Genomic DNA, 23,116 nt, shown 5'->3' with positions numbered 1-23,116 from the left:
CTCAAGGAAGGATCCGATAAGGTATCCTTAACTATAATATACATGGTTGATGGAAAGTTGCTTCTTATCCGACTGCCTACAGGACATCGCTTTATGCACGCTAAGACGCTACGCACTGCCTTCCGCCATCATTAAGGTAGCGTGGCGTGCGTGGGTAGGTAGTTGAAGAAATGTGAACACTGAAGGCACCCATCGCACCGTGGCACCTTCCCTGGACTACCGCACGGACACTGTTGGCACCTCCTCAAAGGGACGACGGGATGCCCTCCACTCCGTACCTACCTGCCCATGCTGCCAATGCCTGCATGTAAACGCTCTCCCACCGCCCCGGTGCATCTTCGATGTTGAATCGTTGCTTTTCGCGCCGAATTCCACGCCAGCAATTAAGTACATACCTGATTTTACTTCAGTACAAAACTTCCACTTTTCCCGCCCCTCTCTACCTTGAAGGACTTGACTAGGTACTCTTCGATACCCGACGAGTAGGTACGCGATCTGTTCTGCTGGTATGTTCTGATTACCTCGCCCGAGAAACTCATCGCTTACTATTCCCTAGTTCATACAATTACACTCAAATTCATGACAAGAGCTCCATTCTGTTTGCCTACTCAACCTTTCTCGACCCTCGCCCGATCAGCACTACGCTTCGAGCATTAGAGGTTCCTCTTTCCGCTCCAGGACAGCGTGCGGTCGCATTCACTAGGCCTGCTACCTGGCGTATCAACATTTGCATCGTCATCCGAGTGCATCAGCCTCCGGTGCATCGAATGCCTGTGGGAACAGCTCACACGTACAACCACGGCGTGTCCTTCTCGCGTGCCTTCTAACTATGCTCTCCAGAGTATAAGCGCGCCATGGACGTTTCCGGGCTTTTCGTCGCCGATGAAACGCAACCTGACGATGACAACATCTCCATCAACTCCACCCTCGCGTCCGAACATGATTCCGACGAGGAATGGCTTGTGGAGGGCATCCGTGCTCAGATTCGCGAAGGTGGAAGAGACAAATTCCTGGTAGAGTGGACCGGTTATCCCATTGAGGAGGCCACATGGGAGCCCGAGGAAAATGTGACGAATGAGCTACTTGGGGAATGGAAAGACACTCAGGCAAAGCAAGCTCGAGGAGAGGAGCAGCCGTTCGACATTGTCGCCTGGCAAGAAAGCGTGGTCAAGCGTCATGAGGACAAATACCAGCGGCATCACAAGCGTAATGCTGAACGGAAAAAACGAGGTATTCAGCTTAGGCTGTGGGAGGGTGAAACCAAGGCGGATTACTATCTCAGCGACGAAGACGTTGGAGATGATGAATACAACGCTGTGTTTCCTCCTCCAAAGGTTGTGGGGCGTCGCGAGGATGCGTTTCATCCTGACACTCAACCCTCCAAGATCCCACCAAAGCAGGAAGTTGCGGAGAAACCAACTGCTCAGAAACGGGCTTCAGCGACAGAGAGACCAAAATCACCAACGAGAAAGGCACAATCCTCTTCAAGCCCTCAGCCACGCTCACAAACATCTTCAACACAGGCAGCGGCGAACGGACATCAAGGCACAGCAAAGAAGAAGCCTTCGGCGAGCAGACCGGTCAATAATGCGACACTTAGCCGGTTGCCGGGTAGTGCGACAGCAACTGCGCGGACCACTCATAAGGCGAAAAAGACTGCTGTGGGCTCCAGAACGATGGTTAGATCACAGAACAGCAGAACGGGCATCAATGTCTTTGCGGCCGGCAAGCAATCAAAGCAGCGCCGTCTACTTGTACAGAACGTGGTCGATCCCACCAAAGATGCTCGTCTATTTTCAAACCACCGAACCAAGAGAAAAGTCGAGTTACAAGGTCGTGACAAAGCAGATGTGGCTCCCACGGCTGTCCCTACGAAGCTATTCAGCATCAGCCGCGGGCCTCCTCCTGGAACCACTACCGGTACAAACACCAGCACAAACATCGCTCCGAACACCAGTACCACCACTACCATCCCTCGGTCTGTACTTAAGCGCTCGGCCGATGATCTGTCGGCAAGGTCAGCCAGCGAGTCCAGTGTGACGGCGTCGGAGAGGGTGGGGGTGTCACACCCTCAGAACTTGGGTCAGTCCCAGACTATTCAGCCAACGACCAAGAAAAGGAAGTCTGTTCAGTTTGCAGATGTTCCGCTTGTTGATGAGCCAGAAGAGATGGATGTGGACTATCCGACTGTTCGGCCGAAAAGACTCAAGTCGCCCCCGATGCCTTCAGATCCGTCACAGCCTTCTCAACCTCCTACCAAGCCTCAGTCTGTCCTTCGCAAGTTATCGATAACAGACTACAAGTCGAGAAGTACAGGCCAAAACTACGACAAAACTGTGGTCTTGGGTCCTCAGGGAAGCAAGGACATCGAAATGACGTTTGATAACGTTAGAGTCGACTCCGAAGCATGGCATTCTCAATTCGTTGACGAGAAATTGCTCCATTTCGCCAGAAATTTCACTGCCAAGACTTTCGCCTCTCAAAGGGCAGTCGTTGTCGAAAGGGTGCTCTCAAATGGAAGCGTCAGGCCCAAGTCAAATGACGACCAAGTTGTTGTGGAGAGAGCAGCAGAGCGACTACGATCAGGGTCGTTTGGGGTTGCGTGCTTCTATGAAGACTTTCTCATCGTCATTTACCCAGCTCAGTGTGAAGATTGGAAGCAATCAATGCCTGAAGTCGAAGCTCACAGCCCGGCACATGTCTCCCTGAAATATGTCATCTTCAAGCCTCAGCAGGCTGCTAAGAAGCCTTTACCCGTCAGGCAGGTCATTATTTCAAAGATAGCTTCGCGGGTTACCATTTTCCGCGATTTGCTACGCCTCGATTACCACACGATCCTCCCCCCTGGCATTCGAAGCGTACGCCACGACTTCTACCTGGCGTTTCCTCCATCTAGAATACTATTACTTGAGGCTGTGAGCGAGTGGCTTCGCTCGGAGAATCCCGAATGTAGGATATTCTCTACTAAAACGAATGGCGATTGGGCCGCTTTTAGCAATCCGAAAATCGTTGCGCAAGGAGTTATCATTGTTCACGAGGCAGCCGCCGATTCACTCCGACGGTTCCCTGGTTTGCTCAAGCTGCTTTTGCATAAGAGCAGTGCAGCTTACGTCTTTTGGTGTATTGGAGAGTCACTTCAGCTGTCTCCCGCGTACCCATCCATTCGGTCAATGCATAACGAGACGGCAAAGCCGGGCACGTTTGAGTTGACGAGGTTTTTCCCCCACGGTACCGCAATTTTGGTCACGCCAAGTTTTCTGGTCTCTGAACCACGCCGTGCCTTCCAACTCTTTCAGTGGTACCATAGGACCTATCAGAAGCCTACCAATAACCAAAAAATTGTGGCCGCGGCGAATATACGGGAGTATCTGCGAGATCTTGCGCACGAGCGGTCCGCCCGTCGGGACGAGTTGATGGCGGATGGTGACCTAACGCGCCAGTGGCCAAAGTCGAAGCGTGAGGAAATAGCACGCGTTGCAGGATTGAGCAAAGAAGATTGCACAGCTCGATTTGAGACATGGGCGATAGTGGAGGGTCTCCAGCCGGCTATAGAAATAAGCATCGTGCCGGATGAGCAGCTGGAAGCCATTGTGTTTGCTGACGGATCTATCGATGCCAACGACGAGCAAAGCTTGGTGAATTGGTTCGGTTGTTGGTCCCAGACTCGTTTCGACCAGTTCCGCAAGTTCCATGTTTTAGGAACAGATGGCGATTCCGACAACAGCCACCTGATCGAAGACAGCGACATTCCCGTCTACCCGTTTGGGGTTGGGCGTGATGTGGGAGCCGAGGCTCATGGTCCCCGTCAGACCACGTCAGGTTCCGACAATAACCTTGGACCAGAAAGTAGAGTTAGTAAACTTCTTGGAGGCTTGTCTGCCAACCACTTCAAGAGCAAGTTGAAGGCCATCGCCAGCCGCCATGAACGTCCGAGAGCGTGTCCATTTGGGAAGCTCTTCGGCTTTGCCGTCTCCTATTACGAAGACGTTGCCAATACGGCTGACTCTTATGGAGACTTCCATCGCGACTTCTCAACTTTCGACAAGTGGATGGAGTGGCCCTGGCCGTTCTTCTCAATCCACCAGGAGGGTTTCAAGCCACCGGCGGCCTCCTATCATCTGCCGCCGACGTTCAATACCTACTTCGCCTTTTTCTACACCCCCGAAGAAGACCATCCAAGCAAGCCGCCACCGCGCCATCCATGGCTTGCGATTTGGCGGGTTCGTGAACCTTATAAGAAATGGATGGGAACCGAGCTTATTATTTGGGACGTTGCGGCCAAGAATCGATATTCCGCAGCGAACGAGATCTACGAGTCTCAACTCCTCAAGGCGCAGCAGCACCTCTTACAGATGGTACGGGAACGATCTGAAGCCAAACGTCGGGGCCTTCCTCTGCTGGAGGTCTGGCAAGGTGGATTCGAAACAGAGCCTTCAGAGTATACATTGCCAGTCGACGTCACCGTCCATAACTTGAACGTGATGATGTCAGACTGCAAGCTATATCTTCCAGTGATTGACACTCTTCTGCTCCGCAGGGGTTTCCGCAAGATTACTCCCGGCGACGCGCCCGTCTGGCAAGAGCGTCATTCCGCAGACTCTCCAATGGACATTGACATGATTGGCGGCCATCGCAATCATGGCGGCGAGAGCAAGATTATTTTCCATCCGCCCAGGGCCATCAATCCGACGGGGCAGAGCAGATGTGAGAATTTTTTCTACACTTGGGTGATGAGCCTTGACAGAAGAAATCCTCGTTCCGCGTGGCCTTACACGTTCAGACCGACCACGGAGTGGTATCAGCAGCAGGTTTCCGAGAACAGGCATTTCGAGCACCTCAACGTTGCTTCCTGGGAGCGGGTGTTTGAACTTATACGAATCCTACCCCCGAAGGGCAAGACGGAGTCGCGAGAGAGCGGCAAAAAGTGAGCAAACGTGTTGTCGTGCAGACGGATTTAGCCGTACGATTGCGAAATGGAGGAGACACGTTTCGGAGTAGCAGCATCAGGGGTCTGAGGAAAAGAGCTTCTGGATTTGAAGGACGTTGTGTGATCAATGTATTCTAATAGGCCTGACACGGAAAGGATACGCCAGGAGTTAGAGTCAACGTATAACAAGGATAAGATAGGGAACTAAAAACTTCCAAGCGCTTTCTGCAGATGACAACTTCAGTTTGTAATTATACATGTACTGCAAGTGAACCAGGCATGTTAAGCTGTATTCTCTTCATACAGGCAAAGGTATCGACAGAATACACCGCCATAGTGACAGATATCGCCATAGTGCCCAATTTGTACGACTGACGTGTCCAGCAATGGTAAATAAAGTCGTCAGTTCCATTATAAGCCTTTCACTGATATGATACAAATTCCTCATCCTCATAAAAAAAACCCTCCGGTTCAGTGCCCGCCAACGCAAGCTTTGACAAAAGATCCGTCTCTATCTACCAAGGGCCAAAAGAATTCACCTCGCAGAAGCAGGGAAGTTCCTCGTGCTAAGCAACACCCCCTTGACCCTCCGAATATTGTCCCTCGCCTTCTTGATCTCGTCCTCGGGCTCGTTCTTGCGCGGGCCGCCGTACAGCGCGTAGCTGCTGCCCCCTGCGTAGTCCGACGGGCTCGGGTACGCGAGCTGCACGAGGTCGTCCTTGAGCACGTCCATCTTGGCCTTTAGGTCCGCCACGTCGTCGGCGTCGCCTACGACTGTGGTCTTGAGCCAGGCGGCTTGGTTCTTGAACCAGGTTAGCTTGTCGGCCTGTCTGTCTGTTGCGGACTTGTCCTTGTCGCTGCTGTTGGCGTTGTTGTTGGTCTCTCTCCAGGTTGTCAAGGAGGGTGTGGAGGGGATCGAGGTCTGCGTGCCGATGTCGCGGTGGAACATTTCGGTCGGGTCGTCGGCGCTGCTTGCGTCGTCGTCTGGTATGTCCTTGTTCTCTACTACTGCCGCAGATTTCTTGGGGGCGGGGATCTCGGAGACGGTGCCCTCGAGCTTCTCGATCATCTTGGTCAGGTTCTGGGAGGTTGTCTCGTGGAGGTCGTAGCGGGCTTCGGTGAGGTTTTCGACCATGGGTTGGACGAGGTACTTGCTCGTGCCGTAGAGGAGGGTGGAGATGCCGGCGAAGGCGTAGAGGGTGTTGAGGATGCCGTTTGCGGTGACGAGCGGCGGGGGGCGGGTTGGTTTTGTGAGGAATTCGGGGTAGGTTATCACGGGGGGTTGGTCTGTTTGGCGGGGGAGGGAGATTTCGGTTTGCGGTGGTTGTGGTGAGGGTGAGGGTGTCTGTGATGGTGTTGGTGATGTTGTCGTTACTTGGCTTGAGCTTGGCGGTGCCTGTTCTGATTGAGTGGTCTTCATTCATATTGTCAGTTATGCGCTCTCTTAGAATGAAGGCAACCCGAAGGCAAAGAAAAACTGGGAAGCATACCTCTTGCGCCGGCTCAGATGCCGAGCTACCCAACAGCTGCTTTATATCCTCTGGCGAGATTCCCTTTGTCTTAAGGAAAGTCTCCTTTGCTTCCCTCGGCGCGTCCTTGATCTCGTCATCCTGCAGGAACTTGCGGGCGACTTCGAGGCTGTCCTCGCGGGAGGGGGCATCGTCCTGCTTCGTATCCTCCGAGGTGGTGGTCTCCGGCTCGAGTTCGGGTTCTTTCTTTTGGTCGCGCTGCCATGACGGGATGCCCGGCGTGCTGCCGCTGTCGTCGGAGTCGCTCATGGTTAGAATGGTTTGCGCCCCTGTTGCAGTAGGAAGGTCTGCAACGGAGTATATGTGAGAGCTGTCGAGATTGGCGCAAATGTCGAATCGCGAATCAGCCGGGCGCTGGTCCGGAGGGCGGGTTGTTGATGGGGTCGGCGGTTCGGCACCTATGACCACATGCCTCGGCTGGGGAAGCGGGAAACGGAAGAGGCTGGACGTTCTTTACGGGGTCACTGTTCCAGCCCATAACGGCCAGGCTACTCGCTGGTCTGGGTCCTTCAGTTCTACACGGTGGGACGTCCAATGCACGGTGCCCATGGCGACCACCCCCAAAAATGGGGCTTCCGTTTTCGACATCCGGCGCGCGCTTCAGCGGACTTCAGTGCTCTGGGCTGCAAAGGTGAAAGGCTGAACTCAAGTTGAGTAGGAAACCGGACCAGCACAAGCATTCTCATTGAGAGTCCGTCTCAACTATAGCAATCGTTATCCATCTCTCGCCCGCCTCGAAAATCCCCTCAAGGTACGCTCTATACCAGGTTCACTCCTGTTTCAAGCCAACAAAGGCTCTCAATCGGGATCATCCGATTCGCTCTGCCGCGTGGTCACCGACGATCTCCAACTCGTCCCTTCAACTGGGCCGCCTTCACCGACACACCTCACCGCGCGACCAAGGATCAAAGGTGAGCTCGCACCGGGCCAATTGCTTATCTTTGGCATCAGATGAGCAGGAAACAGTTGAAGTGGACTCGCTAAAGTAAAGGGGATAGGAACGAAATCTCACGCGCCAGGGGGGTGAGAAAGCAAGCGTCACACGAAAGAGACGCAGAAAGAGAAAGAAGCGACAGCTGCAATACACGCGCAAGAGGCGACGAGATCCAATCGATCCCAAAAGTCTCAGTTCCCGTTTCCAGGGGGTTCACTTTTTTTTTTTCTGCCTTCTGCGGCTTGGCTTGGCCACAGCCACCAAACCGTCCCAGACTTCCCAGCAAGGTTGCTGCTGTGTGTGCCTGGTTATCCAGTTGTGAGGGCGATAGGCCACCAAAAAGGCGATTATCCATCCCACTTGCCGTCCGCCTGTTTGCGCGCGCGCATCTTGCTTGCTGCGACTAAGCGTCGTCTATCCTCAACAAGGTATCAATCAATCGGTAAGCTCAAAATCCCATCGCAGATACGACCTGGTCCTTTTTAGCTTTTTCTTGTCACTCCGTCACATCTCCGCGCTGCACATCCATCATCATCAACCTTCTCTCCTCCTTCAATCACAATATCAACATCGCCGGATTGCCGTGCCAAGTCAAGTGAGGCAAGCGGCAACGACACCGATACACAAACCAACGTCTCTGAGAAGAAAGAAAGACCGTATTGGCCGGGGTTGTGCACACGCCACGAATCCGATTTGATTCCACGAGATAGTCCCATTGGAAAGTGGCCGTGTCGAGACGAGAGGTGGTTTAGGAAGAAACCAGAAAAGGCGCCCGCGCGCGTGTGTGCGATTCATTAAGAAAAAGAAGGCGTTGAAACCTACCTGGGCTTAAGTTGCATCTCGGCCAACTACATTTATTGCCTTACCTCATCTTCCGTATCAAGGGATCAGATTCCCTAGCAGCAGTGCCACCTCACCCCTTCCCCTTCCCCTTCCTTGTCTGGACCGGCCCCCCGAGCTTACCTTAATTCAACCTCCCGCGTCCAATCTTGGACAAAAAACTCCCCCACCATCATCCCGAAACCACCCTAAACCTTTTCACCCCGAGATAACCCATCTTCATTCCGTACATAAACCGCTCATACGTGGCGTGATCCTCTCGCGCGTCATTGTTCTTCTGCCAAGACCACCCACGAGAGACAGATCGCCTTCACATATACCCAGACATGGCTTCGCGACCACGCCGCTCGGCGGCCAAGAAGGCGCAAGAACAGATTACTGACTGGGCCGATAGCGAGCGAACCAGCAGCATGTCTACCCGTGCTCGCCGCTCAGATGGCCGGACCTCGGGCGTATCCCGCGGCCCGCCTTCGTCACCAGGAAGTGAGCACCTGAACCTCACTGTCAAGGTACCCGCGAACAAGCTTCGCGAGGCCACCAGCAGGGGACGGAACTCGACGGGAAACAGCATTTCGGTCAACAGCGAGGTCGTTGCCGGCAGACGCAACCGTGGCCCGAAAAAGAGCTACGTTGTAGAATCCGACAGCGACGAGGAGGAAGAAGACGAAGACGAGGAAATGGAGGAGCCTGACGCTGATGGCGATGACGACGACATGGAAGTCGACGCCGAGGGCGAGGAGGAAGATGCCGATGGCGACATCGACATGGACACCCCTGCGGCCCCCACCATCAAGATCTCCTTGCCCAAGGCTGGAAAGGTCACTCCTAGACGACCAGCAGCGGCGAGAGTGATTGAAGACGATGACGATGACGAGGAGGAGCTCAGCGAGATTGAAGTTAGTGACCCTGAGAACACGATGAACATGAGCATCGACGTTGGGGGCGCCGGCGACGACGATGATGAGGACGACGAGGACGACGAAGACGACGAAGAGGATGCCGAAGGTGAAGAGGAAGATGCCGAAGGCGACGAAGAAGACGCCGAGGGCGAGGAGGAAGAGGAGATTGAAGTCGCGGACGAGACTGTGGGAGCGGGTGCCGAAGGCGAGCTCGACAGCGATCTAGGCAGTCGCGAGGGCACACCCGACTTGACTAAGATGACGAGGAGACAGCGGGCTCGCTTCGAGGACGAGCCTCAGCAGTACATGAAACTCTCGGACGGTAAGGCTGCGCTATTTACGAGGAATCTTGACAAAGGCAGACACTGACATTATTATCACAACAGAGGTCCAAGCAAAGAAGGTCTTCACTGCGGAAGAGTTATCGATGAGAAGAGCAGAAATGGCACGTCGACGACGCAATCTGTCTGACAAGCGTAATGAAGAAGTCAAGGCAAGTATATTTGTGGATGTCCGGTCATTTGCAGGGCATATGCTAACTGCCAGACTACAGATGGAAACCATCAACAAGCTTTTGAAGAAACAGGCGCCCAAGACCAAGGGCAAGGGCGCCAACGGCGAGGACACGCCCGAGTCATCAAAGCCCGACGTCGCGTTCGTCCGCTGGGTCAACTCCAAGAAGGGCAGCATCATTGCTGTGCCTGAGGAGATCATCGGAGGACCAGCTGGCAAGGTATTTGTGTCTGGAGGTCTGAAGTCTGGCAAGATGGTTGAGGAAGTCGCATAGAAAGACTGATGCGCACCCCCTTTCTTGCGACTTGGTTGTTCCGTTTTTCTTCGGGGAATAACACAAGCTGTATTCAAGTTACGGGGACACCTGAAACGCAGATGGGAGGTACCTCCGTAGGTCAAAAGACGTCGTTTAGGGGGAGTGGACGGCGCTGGGGCGAAAATTGGCACCATTTCACAGTACACATAATCAGGAGTAGCTGATAACCAAGTAACGTGGTTCATCAGTCAGCGACGAATATCAGTCAGCGACGAACTTTTTCCCATGCACGTAATGGTATTTACTATTGCACAACCACAACACATTGAATTAACTATTCCTCATTACTACTCGAATCATTTGACAATTCCGTATCCTTAGAACAGGTTCGCGCATTATGACCGGTCTCGCCACACATACCACAGCGTCTCCGAGCTGGCTGGGCTCTCTTTGATGGACCCCCCTCCTCATCCTCTTGAGGTGCTGGACGTTTCCCTTTTTGTTTCCCTTCAAGCAAAACCTGAGATTCCTCTATACTAAGCGCCCCTCTAAGCTGGACCCGCGTCCTTTTAGCCCTCCGGCGCTTACCAAGTGCAACATTCGCATCCTCAAGGGTACGAAGCCGATCAGTCAAAAGAGTGATTGAGTGCGCCATTGCCTGCGCACCCTTTGACAATTGCTCAACTACAGCAATAATTGGCGTTGGTGAGCTTCCTTGATGAGCAGTGATCCGACTTTTGATAAAATTGGACTGCGAGACGGTTTGTTGTGGGTTAGAGGGCGTTTGCGACTGCCAAGGTGGTGGTGTTGAAGGGTTGGCCACAGGAGGTGTAGGCGTCCGTAAACGTACATCAAGCTTTTCAATGACATGCTCTGGGTTCCATGGTGAAATTCCAGCGCCTTGAAAAGCAGCCCTAATGTTTTCTTCATTAAAAACTTTGTTGTGGGCCTGGTAGAAGGCAATAAAGAACTCCGACTTGGTGATATGGTTTATGGAGGCTTTGATGAATAGGTTGATTTCATCACCATATGCACGTTTTAAAGGCGAATAAAGGGCAATATCTAATGGCTGTAGTAGATGTGACGAATGTGCAGGTATACTGACGGTTATGATATTGTTCTGCTTGCAGTAATTGTCGAATTCGGCCGATAAATGGCTCTCGTGGCCGTCGATAATAAGCATCCGGTAGACGCCCTTCATTTGGTTCTTAGTATGTTTGTCGAAGTGTTTAATCCAGTCAAGACCCGTCTGATTATCCGTCCATCCATTATTGGTAGGTTTGATAACCCAGTCGCTAGGAAAACCTGATTCCGTGGTCCAACTAGCAAGGTGATATGCGCCTTTGACAATCACGAACGGAGGGATGCACCACCCGCCCGAATTGATACATTCAATGAATGTAGCCCATTCACGGTTGCCAGGCTGGACAGACTTTGCTTTGCCGCGTCGATCAGCGCGTGTTACTACTATTGACGCGGTGATCATGCCCATCATAAAGCCAGTTTCGTCGAAATTATATAGGTCCCCCTCTTGGATGCCATACTTGGCCATCATATTGCGTAACAGCGCAAACCACTTTGATATAACCTCAGGATCTTCTTGAAGAGCCCTTTGATAATCGTATGGACGATTAAACTTGGTTTTCAGAGCAGGCTGCGAGTCCACAAACCGCCTGGCCCATCGCTTGCCAACAGGCTTGCCATTACGCGCTCGTAGCAGGAGATTGGCCATATCTTCCACACCAGCGAGACGCAAGGGAGACCCTCTTTGATCCTGCTCAATAACGTATTGGAGAAGCGCTTTCTCTTCGATTGCATCAAGTTTATGTCGTTGGGGTTGGGCACGTTCGCGTCGGGGTCGATCGTTCATTCTATGGCGTACGGAACTTTCGGGGACACCGTAAGTCTTCGCAGCACGCAACATACTTAGGTTTCGGCCGGCGGCGCGGGCTGATCGGATAGTCTAGATGGCTAGAAGTATCTTGTCTTCTTGTGTGTAAATTGGCATAATGGTTGTGGAGTTATTACGCGTCAAAGGTTGGAGTGGTTTAATGCAAACCGCATTTGGGAAAAAGTTCGTCGCTGACTGATGAACCACGTTAACGGATCTAGACTTTTTTTTTTCTCATGACCTGCATTGCAATTGCATCAGCCTTGTTCCCGGAAGCATGCAACTTAAAAACCCCGGGAAGAAAAATCAGCTCACTGATTTCAAATCACGAAGTTCCGAGAATTGAGCCTCGGAGCTGGCCGCCCTGTCGTCAATTCAGCGCTCAACACTTGAGCGGTCCGGCTGTGGGGTGATGCGACAGCGACGATCCTTACCTTTCCACACGATGGAGTATAGGTTCTCGCTTATATAATCACAGCGGGGGGGGGGGGATCCTTGCAGATGCGAGAAGGCGTCAGTCATGTGGTGTCTCTCCCCCGCCTCAGACCTTGCCTGAAAGAGTTGAAGCAATTGCAGTTGCTCAGGTTCTCCGCATTTTCTTCCTGAGCGGGCGCGTCTTCCATGAAGGAAGTGCTATCTCACAGTACCTAGGGTGGCTGGCAAAGATGCTAGACCGAGGTTTGGTCGAAAATATACTGTGAACAACCTCGAGGCTAAGCACCGAGCCAGCCAGATCGAGGCCAAGTATGGTAGCGATCTTGGACAAAGCTTGGGTAGGTAGCTTGCTTTTTCTCTCTCTGCTTGGCCCGATAGACGGGCCATATCGGTCGCACGATAATTGCTTTGGGATACCTATTAGTTAGGTTCCCATCCCCGAGATTTACTGCCAATATGTGCGAGTGGTGCGATGCCCATAAGAAAAGGTGCGCGCACGATGAAGCGGGTCTGGGGGGAGGAAATATGGGGTTTGTGATTGACCGTCGGACGGTGCCGTTGAACGATTCTGATGGAATGGAAGTGTTCAACGTCATGATCCATGGGGTGGTTCACTCTCGGTTGGAGTTGAACTCTGTTCCTTCCTGTCAGCAAGCTTACATCCCTATAGTAGCACCTACCTCGGTAAATTGCTCTTGTACTGGATCCAATACTGACTGATGAGGTGGTGGTTGTTGACTGCAGCTCTCCGCGTCCGGGGAGGTTCATTTCATGTTCCTCTCTCGGTCCAGGGAGCCAACCACACCCCGGATCTGCACCTGCAAGAAGCCGGGACGGGGGTTCGGTTGAGACCTATTACAGGCTACACCAGGAGTCTTACCTTACTGGTCAGTGTTCGGTGAACAGGAGCGAGAACAGCGAACCAAATTAGCAAACTCTGGAAGATTGGGAGGTTCAGCAAGCCGCAGGCAAGCTACCAGAGATATCGAGCAAGCAAGCAAACTGCTGCAGCTCGCCAGAAGCTGCTGGGCATGGTCCCCTCCTTTTGTCATGCCAAGCCAATGACAGTCTCCTAGCTCGGAGGACCCTCTTTCTCGGACTCTAGGTCATAGAGTACCTAGAGAGAGGTGCTAGGGAAATGGACGCGATAATTACCGACGGGGCGAAAAAGGCCAGGCTGGGACAGCTGACCGTCAAGATTTTACCAAGTGGCAATGGCATCCTTTTCTGTGAGGTGAAAGGTGAGTTCGGATCCGATGCCGATGGCGATGTTACTCTGGGAGGGCAAACTTTTTGCAGAGCCATGTCGCGTGGACAGTCACACCAAAGACCCTCTCCCCCGTCTCCCCACTTTCCTGACCATCGTAAGCGCAAGGCCGACCTTGTGAATGAGTTCGCATGTTGTACCATCAGGAAGGCAGGCCGGCAAGCACCTTACCTTACCAAACTTGCCGGCTCAAGGTGACTTTGCGTGATGTTCGATAATTCAAAGTAAGTACACCTGGATGTGGCACTTGCTGACAGGCACAAGCTCAGGCCCAAGGGCAAGTGCAACTGTGCAACTGCCAACCGCTGTGGGCACATCCCGACTGAGGTGGTGACATTGGAGTCTGTACTTTTGAAGCTTACTCCGTACCTTAGGTAGGTACTCCGTGGGAGGGTTAGTGGATGGGTGATGGATCCCTACCCACCTTTTCTTAAAGGAGGGAAAAACTGGCCCCGGCGGGTGCTTTCCCCAACTAGCGCAAGGCGCAAGAAATAGAGTCAGAATTGCCTTTCGCTTCCTTTCTGACTTTTCTGCTTTGCCTGAACGAACTTCGTGCCTTGTTGGACCCTGGACCGCCCTGTTCGGTCCCTTCCCTCGTCTCGTACACATGTACGGAGTACGAATAGTCCTGGTCGAGCCCACTCTTTCATAAACCATGGCCTTACCTTCTTCGCACCCTGAGGCGCCATCCACTGCTACATCCATGCCCGGCCTACAAGATCATCACCCTACAGCTGCATCTGCATCTGCTTCTGATTCGACCACTACTACTGCTGCTGCTGCTTCTGCCTCTACTCTCTGCGGCAACGAGGTCACCGCTCCTCCTTCATCAGATCAAGGTGAGTGAACCGAGACACAGGACGCTAAACCGAGATGGTCCTGGTAACCTTCTGCCTCCTCTCCTTGACCTTCTCTTTCACACGCGCTACACGTACGACAGGCATCAAGTCCGACTGCCTGGTGTAGCCTGGCCCTTTCTTCACTTCTCCCTTTTTTTTTTTTTTCTTTTTTTTTTTTTTATATCTAGGTATTCCCATGCGCCTCTCCCCCCAAGTTGCCCCAACACAGACAGAAGTGGAATAGACATAGCAAGGTTCTGGACCGTCTTGGCTTGCCCGCCGGACACTTGACCCCAATAATACCTACCTTTTCATACCTACACGATGCCAAAGAGTGGCACGCACTACCCTTCCTTACACTCCTCCTTTCTTTACCCCCGTTTTCATTCTGTTCACAACACCCTGGATGCGGTGCATGTTGCATGACTTATGAGTGTCGTGTTGCACAAAACCAAAACAGCGTACAGGCCATATACATGACAGGATTGATATAACTGACAGTCCAGCCCCCTTGGAAACCAACATCAGGCCACCCGCGGCCGCGACCATCACCCCAGTCCCAGCTGCTCCAGTCCAGGATCCAGACGTAGGCGCGCCCCAGCTCCATCACCCGCACCCTCACCCGCACCACCAGCCCACCCCGCACGCGACTGCAACGGAGACGGCTGCGGCTGCCGTTGCGACGCCAGCATTAGCAGCTACTGCTACTACGCCCACGGCAACCCTACCCGGAGCTTCACTTGCTCATCATATAAAGCGGACGGCACCCGATCCCTCTTCCCTCGACTCGCCTCCCATGTCTCCTGCCTCTCCTTCGTCGTCAGCTGCGCCGTCGGCCAACCCCCCGTCAAAGCCAAACCCACACCTTTCCTCCTCGGACTCCAAGATGCTCTTTTCAGACATGTACAAGTCTCCACGCTCACCGCTGGCCAAGTTCCGCCTGTCCATGTCACAGCAGCCTCTGGCCTTGGACTTGCCCGATTACGATCCTGATTTACTTAGCAAGGACAAAGAAAAGCAAAAGGCAGCTGTCAAGAAGTACTTGACCGCCAAGATTCGCAACGATTGGGAATTTGTCTGGCCACCAGTCGTACGCCCGCCCCAAAACGGCAATGCTACACCCGATGTTAGTGCAACGCCCGAACAAGACACCGCCGAAAAACCGCAACAAGAAGCCTCTGAACCAAAGATCGAAACTACGGCGACCTCGAGTGATGAAGCCATCGACACAATAGACAGCGAAGAAGAAGACGACGACGAAGAGGAAGATAGCGACGCCGAATCCGTGTACAGCACCGTCTCAGAAGACGCGGCGCGTTTCAAGCCTCGCCTAGAATGGGTGTCTGACCTGTCCGACGAAGACCCTCCCCTATCTCTCTCTCCATTCCGTTTCGATAGCCCCGATGCAATCGGCGCGACAGTCAAGGCGTCTATAGCAGACAAGCGTGCGCGCAGAAGGCGAGCCCTGCGCGAGGAGATGGAATGGAATGAAGGGCTGGCTTGCTTCGAGGCAAGGCGCAATGCTTGGACAGGCGCAAGAACAGTGCGCGTTCGCACCAAGCCCGTCTCTCCTACGCAGACCTTCTCCCCTCTCTCACCACGCCGCCTGTTTTTCCGCTCTTCGTTCTCGCATCCTCAGCCCGCTCCCGCCTCACCCGCCTCACCAGCCTCTCCTGCGCACTCTCTGCAGCAACGAGTGAGCAACGAGGCCTCGGCCGCTGTGTCAGACGGCTCTGAGCTGTCCAAGGACCCGTCCAAGGAACTCACCGCGGTTAAGTCCAAGGAGTCTCAAAAGTCGACGGCATCTCCCACGTCAACGACATACCCCGTTGAGACACTCATTCCTGTCCCAGCGCCACTGCTCCCACCGGGTAACCCAATGCGCGCGTCTATCACTCCCTCCGTATACATCTCTCTATACGAGAAGGTGATTGTGCACGCGCTGACACCTTCATGTCCCGTCAACTTGTCAGACATGATCCGGGCGTGTGTGGTTGGCTGGAAGCGGGACGGCGAGTGGCCACCGAAGCCCTCAGCCGCGGAGCCTGGTATTGTGGCCGTACGACGGCGGAAGAAGTCAGTGGCGGACGGGCAGGGCCCGAGTCCCACTCGGAGGATGAGCTTCGGCTTTTTGGGCAGAGGAGAGAAGGCGGCTGAGGCTCAGGACGACGGCACCGGGAAGGGTATTAGGAAGAGCCTTCAAAGAGTGTTGGGTCTTGGGCATCACCATACTGCCTCCACTGGCTCCGCCAATGGGGGTAACAACGGCGCATAAAGGGGAAAGACATTGCCATTGTTCAGGCTTCTTCACGAAGGATGATGATTATGATGAAAGGAGATTTAATATGGATGATCTTGCCCTGGGGTATCAGGTATCTCAGAGGCATGAAAAGAGCTTGGTTTATGGAGGTTCCCTGGCTTGGTGACTGCATGGGACGGGAAAATTGTTCTTGCGACAGATACCCATTCAATTCAGTAGTAGGAAAGTCGGTGGCAGTGTGCCACATTGATGAACACGGTTCTTTCGGTGCATAATATGTTTTCAATATCTTTACTGCTACTGATACCATACAATCATGGACCAAAGCTCAGATGCTGGAAGATGTACTGGGTGCCCATGTCCAAACTTCCTTGACTACTATAGTTTCATGTTGTCGAGCTTTATCCTACTTGTTGGAAGCAAGAAGTTGTTTTACACGGATGAGACACCAGCTCTGGAGGAAAGTCCATTAGAAGAGACGACCCAGAAAACCGAAGACGGTACCTTGTTCGACGACTCCGAGAAACGTCCCTCGGAATCGCCGGGTTCTGTACCGCAGCGGTCTTTGCTTCCAAGTAAATACTTCCCGGGTTTCCAAGAGCAAATGTCATCGGTGGTCTGCGCTTATAGGTTTATATCTGGAGAAAGATAGAGAAGATCCGGCGTTTGTCAGCTTTCATCGTCCCGTGGGAACAGTTGTACGTACTTACTTGCGTGAAATGGGAATTGTATGATTCGATATGATCCTACGAATGGCAACTTCAGTGCTACTACTTTGCTTCGTAAGGAGCAAACAATGTAACAAGGCTCATTACCTCCTTACTGGAGCTGAGCATGTGCTTCTTAGAGGAGATCCTGCCAGGTGAGAACTCAAATCTGAGATCAATTTGGCTTCCACTTACCTACTTTATCGAAGCCCTCATATCGGAGTATGTGATAGCTTCACAGGTGGGCGGCACTTTTCATCCACAGTCTCCCCAGCCTTGTGTTGTAAGGTATCCTCTTCAGGTCCCAAAGAGGATGAAAACAACAAGGACAAAAGACTTCCTAAGCATTGTATACATCCATGGCCTCCTTCCTGTATGGCCAGCTGAAGCCCTCCAAGTCAGTTTCTTTACCTGGATTCTATCATCTAGTATGTCGTGTCTTCCGATCTTTCAGTCCGAAGCGCTCCCTCCAAGACTATGAACAGGACCAATTCTAAGCTGTGACTGCATTGCAAGTGAGCTTCTCAAAGAAACTTCACATACACAGTACTAGTCATTCACCTACCTTCATCCAAGCTTCACAAAATTGACTAAGTAAGTGCCGAACTTCAACATCCCAACACACAAAAAAAAAACCAGAAAGGAACGAACCTCCCTTCGACTTGACTACCAATCACGTGAGCAAAGATACTCGCTCAATATATAAACGCAGACCGCTGAACGGCTGAATGTAGCCACGTCGGCATCCTTTTGGTCCATGTTGGCTAGAGTGCTATGCTGAATGAAAGGAGACCGATCCGGGCACAATGAGGCTAAGGCAAGACTGACCTATTTAAAGGAGCCAAGGGAAATGTAATGCAGATATTTTTCTCCCAAGCACCATTGCAAAAGTTCTTCTCCTCTCTATCTGGTTCACCCGAGTGGATTCGAAGTATCCGTTCACGAATACGTTAAAACGAGACTTGGGTATAGATGAGCCTCGCTTGAGTGGTTGCGACGTATCCGTTTACGTATACGTTCGGAATAAGATGTGACTACAGATGAGAACTGGCAGTATATAATAAGTGAGACTTAGTAAGGGGACTACGGACAAAAATTGATCACGAGCAGCGCACCGCCATATTCCTGGTTATCAGGGACGATCAAAAGCATGCGCCTGCGTCTCTTCCAGTCCCGCTTTACCAAGACTGGCGATGGCAAAGTTGATCGGCTCACCATTTACTGCTTGTAGAGATCCGTTATATACTATGACAACGATTCTCGTCCCTGCGAGAAGACTGTCAGATCTCCTCACATCTGCCATCTATATGGTTAGTCCCCAGTCTCTTGTCAAGGGCGAAGAGGCTCTTTTGTTCGTCGTCGGTGTTGATCTCTAACCATCGTTAACCCCCCCCCCCCGTTCGCCTAGGAAATAGGCCGGTGCTCTTCCCTTCCACTGTCTAGACTTCAGGTGTCATGGGCAATGCCTTTACCGTTGTTGGGGATGATGAAGTATTAGTCTATCGTAGGCATCTTTGTAGATGAACCTACGACTTCTCATAGCTTCCTGGATTAAGCTTGGGGGAGTGACTGGCTTGTATTTGCTCCCTTGGATGTTTTCTCTTTGCATCTATACTTATTTGACAGAACGAAGTCGACTTAGCTAGCTGCGCCTGCTCTATAACCCTCCTACCTATAGCTATTGATATTTGACTTTGCCCTATATGATGCTTTGTCAATAAAGAAAAATGTGACATTACGACTGCTTCGAAGTTCGGCTATTGCTGATCTTACCCTAAGGTAGACTTGAGGCTACAGGTACACTTGGCAAGCAAACTTCAATATAGATATTACCATAAGTCCAGCAACTTGCGCGTTTGAGGTTTCCCTCTGACCGCAACCACGCATACACTCGCATTTGCCCCTCAAAAAAGCTGATGAATGACGTGCTACTTTCTTGAACGTACCAGAAATGTCCTGCATCGTCAAAGCACTTCTGAGAGTGCCAGTCTTGTCTTGACTCCGAGGTCTAGCTAGATAGACCCGACGGAATTTTAGGTACTGACTTGCCTCCGAGGCAAAGTTGCAAGTAACGTGAATTCAAAGGGGTTTTTTTTAACAAGCGTCGAATCATACCAGGCGTCAGAACCTATACTAGTTTTCCGATACGGCCATTGTCTAGCCCTAGAGGTAGCTTATGTCTAATATGGCCTCGTCCCTGCAAAGATACAAGCCGAACGAACCCTTACGTTCTCCCGATCACGAGTATAAGAACGGACTCGCCGGCTAGGTAGGAAGATCTATCAGAGCCATCGATTGCTTCTAGTTGCTTTCGAGTAAATCTTCGTCGGACTCCTTTACGCGAAATAACCCAAGGCTCGCATTGTCCGTCCTATTCTGCAAGGGTGTTCCAACTCCCCTGACTAGAAAAGCTGTACCGACCTCTTCGCTATTTTTACATCACTCTCCGTGGATTCCGACGGGATCATACTACATAGACACAAGGACCTCGGAGAGCACTGGTACGAAATAGAAGAGGAATTACAGCCCTACTTGGAAGGCCAAGGGCGGAAGAAACGGCCTGACTTGGCCCAAGTTCACGACCCAGGACGACAGACGCAAGCAAGAGGGTCATGCGCTCGCATGTGTGTTTGTCTCTTTCCAAGTATCCAGCCACAACCCAGTCTCTGCTTGAATAGCCCCATGCCAACGGCGACATGCCTCTCATTGAGCTAACATCCTCCAAGACGACGTAGGACAGCTCAGCTAAGCGCAAGCTACCTATCGTATGCCACAAGTGCTCCGGTCGGAGAAGCGCGTTGCCATCATGAACCATCCCATCGAGGGAAAACAGTTAACCTGAAAGCCAGTGGGAATACCACTACACGCTGTGAGCAAACATGCCAGCGCCTAGAAAGTACAAGATTCAAACTTGGTAGTGACTTTCCTCCAGCAGCTCTAGGTCTTCACTATTCCATGTCAAGACGGCGTCATTGGTGTAACTGCTTCAGGTCTTGCTGGCTAAGTAACGGCATCATCTCGTTGCGTAGATTAGCAACCTTGGGCAAGGACCATTGTCATTTATACATTGGGAGCATGAGCACCTCTGGACGTGGGAGTGGAACACTTCTACTGATCATGAACAAAATAAATAATCACGAGGAAGTATGTCACTAGGCGGCAGGCATAGCATATCACTAGCATGGAGGGAAAACGGCTGAAGAAATAAGGAGATTCTCTCAACTACAAGAGGAATTAAGTAGATTTCTTGGTACACAGCTCACAAAAGAGACTTGGATTGAGCTAAGAAACCTCCCCGTTCCATCGTTCCTCTTCTATACACAGGCTTCAACGCCCCAACTCTCGACGTCATTTGGTATTTTTCGTCGCGAATCGTTTAGTTCTTCTCCAAATCCGCCAGAATCTTCTCACCCTTCTCCTTGGCCGAGGCGAAGTCACCGACCATGTAGAAGGCACCCTCGGGAAGGTTGTCACCCTCACCAGACAGAATGGCCTTGAAGGAGGCAATGGTCTCCTTCAGGTCGACCAGCTTACCCTCGATACCAGTGAAAACCTGGGCGACGGTGAAGGGCTGGGACAGGAAACGTTGGATCTTACGGGCACGCTCGACGGTGAGCTTGTCAGCCTCAGAAAGTTCGTCCATGCCAAGAATGGCAATGATATCCTGGAGAGACTTGTACTCCTGGAGAATCTGCTGGACGCGGGTGGCGGTGTCGTAGTGGTCCTGGCCGACAATACGGGGGTCCAGCATACGAGACTTGGAGTCAAGAGGGTCGACAGCGGGGTAGATACCCAACTCGGAGATACCACGAGACAAGACAGTGGTGGCGTCCAAGTGAGCGAAGGTGGTGGCGGGGGCGGGATCAGTCAAATCGTCAGCAGGGACGTAGACGGCCTGGACGGAAGTAATGGAACCCTTCTTGGTGGTGGTAATACGCTCCTGCATACCACCCATGTCGATGGCGAGGGTGGGCTGGTAACCGACGGCAGAGGGGATACGACCCAAAAGGGCAGACACCTCGGAACCGGCCTGGGTGAAACGGAAAATGTTGTCAATGAAGAGCAACACTGGGAATTTGTTAGCCATGCATTCAATATCAAGAAGAGCGGATTCTCAACTCACCATCCTGTCCCTCCTCGTCACGGAAGTACTCGGCAATGGTAAGACCAGTCAGGGCAACACGGGCACGAGCACCTGGGGGCTCGTTCATCTGACCGAACACCAAGGCGACCTTGGACTCGCCATCAAGCTGAATGACGGAAGTCTCCTGCATCTCGTGGTACAGATCGTTACCCTCACGGGTACGCTCACCGACACCAGTGAAGACGGAGTAACCACCGTGGGCCTTGGCGATGTTGTTGATCAACTCCTGAATGAAGACGGTCTTGCCGACACCGGCACCACCGAAGAGACCAATCTTTCCACCACGAGCGTAGGGAGCGAGGAGATCGACGACCTTGATACCAGTGACGAGAACCTCGGCGGTGGTGGACTGGTCGATGAACTCAGGGGGCTCGGAGTGAATGGGAAGGCGCTTCTCGGTCTTGATGGGGCCACGCTCGTCAATGGGGTCACCAGTGACGTTGATGATACGGCCAAGAGTCGCGGGACCGACGGGAATGGTGATGGGGGCACCAGTGTCGGTGGCAGGGCGGCCACGGACGAGACCTTCGGTACCTAGGGGGATCGTGAGTACGAGCGCGAAAAACTTTTTCAGGGGAGGGAATACGAACCGTCCATGGCAATGCAGCGGACGACATTCTCACCCAAGTGTTGCTGTGCAGACGTGTCAGATGAAACTCGACTTTTGCTGATTTGCAGTGGATATTTTTCCAGCCGCCAAAGGTACGTACCGCGACCTCAAGAACCAGCTTCTGGTCGTTGTTTGTCGTCTCGAGGGCGTTCAGAATGGCAGGGAGCTTGGCGGTGTCGAACTTGACTGTATCCACGTGTCAGTATTGATGATTTTCGTGATGGTCGAGCCCCTTTGAAGGCTTTTCTTCGGTGAGTACGAACCGTCGACGACGGCACCAATGACCTGTTGGTTTGTTGTTGTCAGTAACCTACATCGCCCTCGGGTCAACGGAAGGGATGGGCAAAGCCATCACTCACCTGGTAGATCTTTCCATCACCGACACCGGAAGTGCTGGCGAATCTGCTGGAGGCAGGGAATCTGAAGGCTGAAGGTCTGATGGCGCGAGGAGCGGTCGCCGCAAAGGAAGGGCGAGCCGCCCGGGCGAAGGAGGAAATGCCGCTGCGAAGGACCGGTTAGCTCAATTGGGGCCAATTGAACGCGAGACGGTTCAAAAATTCGATCAGGTAGTTGGTACCAACCTCTTGAACATCTTCACAGATGATTAAGGGCGACTTCGGATGGGAGTGGAGAGGTGATGGTTGAAAGTTGGAGGAGGACTTAGGAGGAAGTGAGCAGTTTTGCTCGGGATGTACGCTTCGTCGGTTAGAGCTTTGCTCGGGGGGCGTCACGTGACCGGAAATCCAGTAGGAAAAATTACCTCGCTGCGCTAACCTCAATTCGGGCGAGCTCCTCTCTCCGGGATACACCGGGTCCACGCTCGGGTTCAATTGGAGCACCCAGCCTGGCACGCCTTGGAGCTTTCGTCCTCAGGAAATGACGGGAAACTTTTTTTTTGGCCTGGCTCGAATCTGCCAAACTTCCTTTCAACTTGGCCGTGCAACCTGGAATTGAAGGATTCCACTCGGCGTGGGGACTGCGGGTGAATCTTGCAAATGTTGGGGCCTTATTGCCTTTCCCAGGCTCTCCAGGCACTGAAGAAGAGATAGGACTCCGGTGCGGGCT

General features: G+C 52.5%; 4 protein-coding genes across 4 annotated transcripts; 2 read left to right on the top strand and 2 right to left on the bottom strand.

Moving 5' to 3' along the window:
* Positions 1-854: 854 nt before the first annotated feature.
* Positions 855-4,928, top strand: BDP81DRAFT_447116 (chromo domain-containing protein; the record flags this gene model as incomplete). Its single annotated transcript, XM_060592145.1, has 1 exon — positions 855-4,928. The coding sequence occupies one exon, from the start codon at positions 855-857 to the stop codon at positions 4,926-4,928; it is 4,074 nt and encodes a 1,357-aa protein (XP_060448027.1).
* Positions 4,929-5,462: 534 nt separating this feature from the next.
* On the bottom strand, positions 5,463-6,705 carry BDP81DRAFT_391527 (peroxisomal membrane anchor protein conserved region-domain-containing protein; the record flags this gene model as incomplete). The annotated part of the gene is made up of 2 exons (XM_060587553.1): positions 5,463-6,341; positions 6,418-6,705. The coding sequence occupies 2 exons, from the start codon at positions 6,703-6,705 to the stop codon at positions 5,463-5,465; spliced, it is 1,167 nt and encodes a 388-aa protein (XP_060448026.1).
* An 8,511-nt stretch (positions 6,706-15,216) lies between these two features.
* BDP81DRAFT_300418 (uncharacterized protein) lies at positions 15,217-16,596 on the top strand (the record flags this gene model as incomplete). The annotated part of the gene is made up of 1 exon (XM_060583119.1): positions 15,217-16,596. A coding segment is annotated over one exon (1,380 nt), but the record flags the coding sequence as incomplete, so codon positions are not given.
* Positions 16,597-20,494: 3,898 nt separating this feature from the next.
* BDP81DRAFT_420936 (ATP synthase F1) lies at positions 20,495-22,965 on the bottom strand. Its single transcript, XM_060589888.1, has 8 exons — positions 22,812-22,965; positions 22,633-22,747; positions 22,411-22,552; positions 22,315-22,336; positions 22,152-22,237; positions 22,032-22,074; positions 21,421-21,975; positions 20,495-21,365 (listed from the first exon to the last, which is right to left on the bottom strand). The coding sequence occupies exons 2-8, from the start codon at positions 22,641-22,643 to the stop codon at positions 20,674-20,676; spliced, it is 1,551 nt and encodes a 516-aa protein (XP_060448024.1). The 5' UTR covers positions 22,644-22,747; positions 22,812-22,965; the 3' UTR covers positions 20,495-20,673.
* Between the last annotated feature and the right edge of the window lie 151 nt (positions 22,966-23,116).

This window comes from Colletotrichum phormii (assembly GCF_030913505.1).
Source record: "Colletotrichum phormii strain CBS 102054 chromosome Unknown BDP81scaffold_5, whole genome shotgun sequence".
In the NCBI taxonomy this organism is placed as follows: domain Eukaryota; kingdom Fungi; phylum Ascomycota; class Sordariomycetes; order Glomerellales; family Glomerellaceae; genus Colletotrichum; species Colletotrichum phormii.
The sequence above is the reverse complement of the archived record's forward strand: the minus strand, read 5'-3'. Positions and strand labels throughout refer to the sequence as shown.